The 8,258-nt window shown below is 36.9% G+C and overlaps 1 protein-coding gene across 1 annotated transcript; it reads right to left on the reverse strand.

The window, feature by feature from the left end:
• Positions 1-557: 557 nt before the first annotated feature.
• On the reverse strand, positions 558-2,306 carry LOC143567610 (parthenolide synthase-like). The gene is made up of 2 exons (XM_077053989.1): positions 1,290-2,306; positions 558-1,222 (listed from the first exon to the last, which is right to left on the reverse strand). Exons 1-2 carry the CDS (start codon positions 2,196-2,198, stop codon positions 590-592), a joined length of 1,542 nt encoding a protein of 513 aa, XP_076910104.1. The 5' UTR covers positions 2,199-2,306; the 3' UTR covers positions 558-589.
• Between the last annotated feature and the right edge of the window lie 5,952 nt (positions 2,307-8,258).

An 8,258-nucleotide genomic window follows, 5' to 3' on the forward strand; every position in this document is an offset into this window, starting at 1 on the left:
GCGAAAAATTAAAAGATTCATATGGACACTCTTTAAAGAACCAAAGGGTTCTTCAGACTAAGGACATTACATGTGTTGCATGCTCAAAAGGAAAGTTGATTACTCGCTCGTGACCAATTAAGGTGGGGACTAAATCCCTTATTTTCTTGGAAAGAATACACGGGGATATATGTATGCCACAATGCAATGGTGAAACTGTGTGGAGAGACATTTTTAGATTTGTAAAAATTTAAGAATGATCCTTGTGTGACGTTTAATTCGTGTGGAACTTTTTGCCATCATTTTTTAAAGCATTAACTTGGAACTATCCTCAATACCAAACCTTTTTTAGGCGGGATGCTAAATGTTCATACTAATTTTAACGTCATCAAGGAGGAACGCACCACTGTCGGGAAACATAACTAGCCAAATGAACGACAATGAAAGCATCCACACATGAAAGATGATTGCTCTATAACTTACAGAAAATATATAGCACAACTAACTTTAAGCATACAAGAACTCAAATACATTATTTCCAGCACATAACATGTTTGTGCTTCATTTAAGTTGTTGCATAAAGATGAAATCATGTTTGACAATTAATTATTTATACGGTACTTGATGAAGTCTTATGCTTTGTGGGTACAAGGAAAAGGGGATCTTTCTTTCTCAGAACCGCGGTACCCAGTTCTTCCGTGTTCAGATTTTCAATCGTCGATCCACTAGGAAGCTTCCAATCGAACCAGTAAAGAAGGTTTCCGATCACGAACTCTAAATTACCTGGTGCTGTGTTCTTTGCCGGGCATGACCTTCGCCCCCCTCCAAACGGAAGCATCTCAAATCTATCGGTTCCAAAATCAACATCAGGATTGGCAGTAAACCTCTCTGGATAGAACTCCTTTGCATTCTCCCCCCATATGCTTGGGTCTCTTGCTAGCCCCCAAGCATTGACGAGAACAACAGTACCAGGAAAGACATCATACCCACTAACTTTAGTATGGTTTAAGCATGCATGTGGAATCAAGTATGGAGCAGGCGTGTGCAATCTTAGTGACTCCTTGACAACCATTTTCAAGAATACCATTTTTGAGGTATCCAGTTCTTCTACCTTTTGTATTTCTCCCGCGCAGTTTCGGATTTCACTTTGTAGTTTTTCCATCACTCTTGGATTTTTAATGATCTCGAACATTCCCCATATCAAAGCCAGAACAGTTGAGTCAATTCCCCCAATAATTATATCCTGAAATATTAGTTAAGCATTTAATTTGATCTTTATAAAAGTAAATGTAATAAAATAAATGGTTTACCATCATGAGAGCTTTTAAATCTGCATAACTCGGTCGATAGCCAGAAGCATTTTCTTTGGAAGCCATGTCGAGTACAGTATGTACAAAATCTTTGTCTTCGTCACTTATCTCTTCCGCCTTATTTTTTCGATGCTCATCAATGATTGTATCGATGAATGTATCAAGATTTCTAAAGCCATCATCCAGCCTATGATTCCATCCACTAAGTTGGTCAATAAAATAACCTAACCATGGAAAAGAATCACCGATGGATCCATTTAGTAATCGAATGGTTTCATCAAGCATAAAATCTAACGACGGACCCTTTAGCAGTTGGTCCACATAGCTCTTACCAAATCCCACCTTACACACCTTATTTTTTACTATCTCTAAGAACATACTACTTAGATTTACCTCCTTGTTTGGTGGATTTAACGAAAGAGAATGGATGACACTCTCCATCTCTGTCACCAACATGTGATTAGTCAATTTAGCTCTCTTCGGACCGAGGAACTCAGTCACCAAAAGCTTGCGCATTTCCCTCCAGTGATCGCTGTGTGGCGAGAAGGCAGCGTCATTATAGTTGTATGTAAATCGTTTGGTAGCCTGGAAACGTCCACGGGAACAAAAATTGTGATCTTGAGTTTTTAAGACTTCTTTGGCCATGTCAGGAGAAGAGATGACAAGGAAGGGTTGTGAACCAATGTTGATTTGCATAACGGGACCATATTGTTTCGAAAGTTGCCAAAGGGCCTCATGACGGGATTTACCTAGTAGTTGGTGAACGTTTCCGAGTATGGGAAGCTTTGGAGGGCTTGGGGGAAGCTTTGCCTTGGACGAACTAGTGGAGGTTAGAGTGGTGTATATGAATATGCATAAAATGGAGAGGCCTAGTATGATTGTAAGAGGCCATTCAGTGAAGATGTCCATGTTATTAATTGGTTTTAATTTGGCCAATGGTGGTATTCCAACTTACTCCTATGTCACTTTATAAAGGAAAGAAAATCACTAGAATATATGTATTGAGTAAAAGGGTGTTCGATGCCTCGTGGTCACTTTTCTGTAGGTACCATGTGGCCCGTGGTTTTCTTTTAAGTACCATTAATTAATTGCCACACAGTACAAGCTTTAACAATGATGACAAAAATGGTTTGATAGATGGTTGACCCAACTTTTCCACACATACCTTGATCGACTGTGATCATCATTCTTACCCCCATCCAACTTTATTTCAACTACGTAACCAAACCAGCCGTCACAACACAAATTTGATTGTATTGATTAAGTTTGTTACGTCAATGACACTAGATGAAATAAATAAATCTGTGAAGGCCTAAAACAGTATCTGCACACGTATAGCTTATAATTAAGCAGCATGAATTTGGTTAGTATCGGATAAGCTCGTACCAGTACATGAACTAAACCCAAAAAATAAATTAGTAAACACCGAGAATAGTTGTGACACTTGTATAGCTTATGATACAAAAAGATAACATAGTTAAATGATGTTTTTTCGTCGGTAAAACGCGGGGGGTCAGTTCAACAATACGTTGCGTCAGCGAGTCGACACGAATTCGGTCGGCATTGACTAGGTTCGTTCCTATACCGCAGCTAAAACCAAAAAATGATTTCTTCAAATTAACACGTTTAAAGCCGATAAAATAATATTAAAATGATGTTTATTTGTCGGTAATACAGCGGCAAGCCAATGGAAATTCATTCGGTATCGGTTAAATTCATTACAGTATCAATATCAAACCCACAATATAATATTGTTAGATTAAAAAAATTACACAAAAACAAAAACAAGGGAATTGCAGCGGCGAGTCAATGCGAATTCGATTGGTATCAAACAGGTTTGTTACGATATTGGAACTAAACCTAAAAAATAATTTCGCCAAATTATCATATTTAAAAGGTAAATTGGATTTAAATAATCCTAACTATAGACTATTGGCAAATAACAGTCCCAACTAACGAGTTGATTGGCGATAGTCTCATCTTTTAACATGTTTGCTCCCAACGATCTGCAACTAATAGAATCCCAGTTATTGATGTCGTCAGAATCCCAGTTTTGTAAGTCGTTGAACGTTGGGAGCGAATATGTTAAGAGATGGGTCTATTAGCAGCCAACTCGTTAATTGAGATTGTCATTTGCAAATAATCCATAGTTGAAATGGGTTTAAATGAAAAGTAGTGTTTTAAAAAGAACTTGTTGGAAAAGTAAGTTCAGATAGAAATTGTATTATCATACATATACTTTTATGGTTATTTATTTATTGTTGCAACTAATATATACTTGTTTGTCATATAATGAAATTGTTTTGATTTTATGTAATACATGAGTTCATAGAAGTTACAAGATTTATTAAGCTCATGGCTTAAAATATACATTATAGAATTGGAAGCTCATCATTCTATACGATAACATGAAACATATAATTGTTTATGAAGCTCACGGCTTTACATATACATTCATGGCATTAATTTATTCATCTCTTTTTAAACCCCTCGAGTTTGGGCGTTTCATTCATTGTTTTTCCATACGTGTAAAATTAACTCTTAGAAGATAACTTTGAGGCAATTTCTTTTTAATTCCTAAAATAGCCCAGTTAGCCTTTGTGATTTTTCTTAAGAAAAAAAATAAAAGGGCTAGTATAAATCAAGTATTTGTCGTTCAAAAAACGATAATTAAGTCTATGTATTTATTATGAATTGTTTAAATTCTGAAGTATTTTGCGACAATCCTACTGGCAAGAGCTAAGAAGAGAATTCGGGAAGAATAAATTTATTATTAATTGGTGAGTCATACAATGAATTAATCATGGGTATTTATTAGGGGTGAGCAGAAAACCGAAAAAACCGCATCGAAAAAACCGAACCGAAACATTAACCGACGGTTAATTTTTTGTTTTTTTGAAAAACCGAAATTTCGGTTTCAATTCGGTTATCCATTTTTAAAAAACTGAAAAAACCGAACCGAACCGATTGATGATAAGATTATCAAGATGAGGAATGGATTAAACTTTTAATATAAATAAATAAGAAAGATGATGAATGAATATTGGGACTAAACTTTTAATACTTTTTAATTTTTAAACTCTATTTAGTAACTTTGTATTCGTATAGTTCCACGTAACACGTGCCTATTTTTTATTTTTTGAATATATACGTGGACTATGGTACTCTAGAACGTTCTTATACAAGCTTAAAACATGCATTTTCATTTTTTTTTTTGCAATGTCAACACATAATTGAAAAAAAACCGAAAATAACTGAACCGAAACCGAAGTTAACCGAAAAATCGAAAACCGAACGGTTTGCATATTCAAATAACCGATTACTTCGGTTTCGGTTTCGCCTAATAACCGAACCGAACCGAATCGTGCTCAGCCCTAGTATTTATAAAGGGAGGAAAACTTAAGGAACATGCTAATCTATATTTAGTATTGATAAATCATAATAATGAACAGAACAATATCTATATTCGTAACACCCCCCTTTGATTATCATCTTTATACGCTTTATTCTGCCTCATTAAGAACCTTGCCTTGAAACCAGTGGGACAAAACATTAGCTAAGGGGAAAAAAGTACAGCGCGTATTTTCTCCCCTGATGATACAAAAAGCTCCTTGAGTCGACGCAACCCGATCCCACGAACCAGTTTCTTAAATGTTGAGGTCGGGAGTGATTTGGTAAACAAATCTGCTAAATTTTCGTTGTAACGAAATTGTTGGGCGATAACATCTCCACTCTTTTGCAAATCGTGTGTGAAAAAGAACTTTGGCGAAATATGTTTGGTTCTGTCACCTTTGATATAGCCCTCCTTAAGTTGAGCAATGCATGCCGCGTTGTCTTCGTGTAAAACTCTCGGTCCCTTATCTTTGGAAGAAATACCACAAGATCCACGAATATGTTGTATTACACTTCTTAACCAAAAACATTCTCGACTAGCTTCATAGATTGCGATTATTTCTGCGTGATTAGATGAAGTAGCTGTGATTGAAGTACCTCCATATGTAAACAAATATCCAATTTGAGATCGACCTGTATGAGGGTCAGACAAATAACCTGCATCTACAATACCAACCAAACTTGTTTTCGATTAGTTAGTGAAATATAAGCCCATATCTTTTGTACCTTGGATCTATTGAAATATTTGTTTGACTCCATTTCAATGTCTCCTAGTCGGGCCTGAACTATATCTTGCCAATAAGTTTAAAGAAAACAATATATCTGGTCGTGTATGGCTAGAAAGAAATATTAGTGCACCAATTGCACTTAGAAATGGTACTTCTTGACCAAGAATTTCTTCTCCATCTCCCAGAGGTCGAAATGGGTCATTCTCAACATCCAGTGCCCTTACAACTATTGGAGTACTTAATGGATGTGATTTTTCCATATAAAATCTTTTGAGTTATTTCTCTATGTAAGTCTCATGGTGCACAAGGATCCCATCTTTAAGATGTTCAATTTGTAACACAAGACAAAACTTTGTCTTTCCAAGATCTATCATTTCAAATTCTTGTTTCAAATATTCAATCGCCTTTTGGAGCTCCCTCGGAGTTCCAGTTATATTCAAGTCATCGACATATACAACAATTATGACATATTCATATTTTGACCTCTTTATAAAAAATACAAGGACATACGGAATCATTTTTATAACCTTCTTTCAACAAATATTCACTAAGGTGATTAAACCACATACGTCCTGATTGTTTTAGCCCATAAAAAGATCTGTTTAATTTAATTGAAAGATGTTCTCGAGAACTAGATTTACCTGATGTTAGCAATTTGAATTCTTCCGGAAGTTTCATGTAAATATCAGTATCAAGTGACCATTGATAAGCTACCACTTAGGGTGTGAGAGTAGCCAATACATCTCGAGCGCTGCCATAAGGGCGGAGAAAGCATGGAAGAATTCATGGAGAATTTCACTGGCTCCACGTTGAGTGAAGATGTGAGAGAGAAAAAAGAGGAGGCCGGTGAGGTAAGTGGTGAGCGGTGTAAGCGGGGAGCAGAGAGTTAGTTGCGGCCATATAGACACAAAAATGAGGTTGAAGTGGCGACGATGATGAGCATGGAATAGTGGGTATGCCACATAGCCTTGGTGTTGAAAATTCAACTCTTCAATTTTTATTTAACGTTAGATGATCATTCTTTTGAAATCACACGCCACGACGACAATCAAGTTAAAGAAATTGATTAACTCTATCCTATAATTATGTAACACGTAACTGAAATCACACGAGAATAAGTTGAAGTGGTTTTAGATGATTTTTTTAAATTTTAAAAATAAAAATAGAATAAATATGGAGAACTATTACACACGTGACACAATCGCCATCCACCTTGTTTGCCATCGGCTTTCTAATTTGAGTTCACATTAGAAAAAGACAAAGTAAGCAAGAGGTATTTTTTTTGTTGTTGTGTCAAATCTACCAAGGCAAAAAAGCAATTATATTTTTATTGTTTTGCTTGTGTTCACACCAAGAAAGACAGACAAGAGAGTATATGCCCCTTTTTTGTTTATTTTTAGGGTTTTCAGCTTGTGTTCATATTATGAGGTTGATGTGCGAAAAACTACTTATTAAAACCTTGATTCACAACTAGCTTTAAAAACAGAAAAAAAATTAATTAAGCCTCATACATGCAACAGTAAATGTATCAATCGTGTCTCGCAGACACGTAAGATGGCTTGGAATACTAACCCTTACTAAGTCCTAATTAATAATTTTTTTAATTACAAATCCTTACGCTTTTAAAAATTAAATTACATCGAAACAAAAGGCAAGCGAGCAACAAGCTGCGGCGCTATCCTTTTTTGAATTGCAAAACCCAATCTTTTAAAAACTACATTTGCAGATCTTGGAGTCATAACATTACTATGCATGACCCGTTGAATATGGGTAAGTAGCTCCACAGCTTCGGGCGCGAGGAAACCAAAAGTGTCCAAAGCAAAAGGAATAAACACAGCTTCAGACACGCCTTCTCATGTTTGGTCACATTCCCTGAAGCAGCTTTCAAAGTAGCTTGACCGGCTGTGAACCCACTACTCCCTAAGCCCACAAGAGGGGAAATCCCTGTTAAATCCACACAAGCATGTTTTCCTCATATCCATCCAAACACCAAATGTTAGCCGGTCGAAGAGATGATTTTTCCTCCGACGGGTCAGCTAGGAAATTCACAGGTGCTTCTTTCTTAACAGAAATTCTGGCCCGCCTGAATATGTCAAAGAGCACATCCTTAATCAGATTGTGTCGGTACTTGAACCCGGTAGCTCTTTATAATGCACCGCGTGCTCCCATATGAGTCTAAACACGCCTTACGACAAACTGGACATATCTCATCAACCAGGAATAGAGGAATTATGAGGCAATACTTAAGGATAGTACGATACTCCGTTGGAGACATATGTTGGCCTAACCCATCTATCTTGAGCATGTGGTGCTCGTAGACACTCAAAAATGGTTTTTGTCTACTTGTCATGTAAAAGTTTGACTCTATGTCGTGAACAATTTTACTAAAAAGAGCACTCGCCAATGCATGTTGGGTTTTAGAGGGGGCGGTCTCTTTGTTAGTGAAACTGCTAAAATTGACGTTTGGAATCATATCATGAAGACAACCAAAGCACAAGAATAATCAGAATCCATTCCGCATATACCACTATCTAGCAAAATGTGATCCTGAAGCACCCACGATTGCGCTCTCGAGGCGACAAACGCATAGGAGGAAGCCTCTACTGCCGAATACAACCCCAAACCTTCATTCTTAATGGGTAAGGAAGTAAGTCTCCATTGGAGGTCTCCAAAGAAAGGACCTCCACAAACTACAATGTCCTCGATCGCCTCACGCAATCCCTTGTCAAAGAACAACGCTGCCTCCATCACGTGTACAGGTTGGCATGTTCTCAAACCGAAGAAAAGTTTAGCAATACCCATACATGATCGAAGCAAAAGTAACTCACTCTGCGGGTCACCAAGTTTT

This window comes from Bidens hawaiensis, unplaced genomic scaffold (assembly GCF_021521415.1).
Source record: "Bidens hawaiensis isolate Kalapana, Puna unplaced genomic scaffold, B.hawaiensis_p1.1 tig00023456_1, whole genome shotgun sequence".
NCBI lineage: Eukaryota > Viridiplantae > Streptophyta > Magnoliopsida > Asterales > Asteraceae > Bidens > Bidens hawaiensis.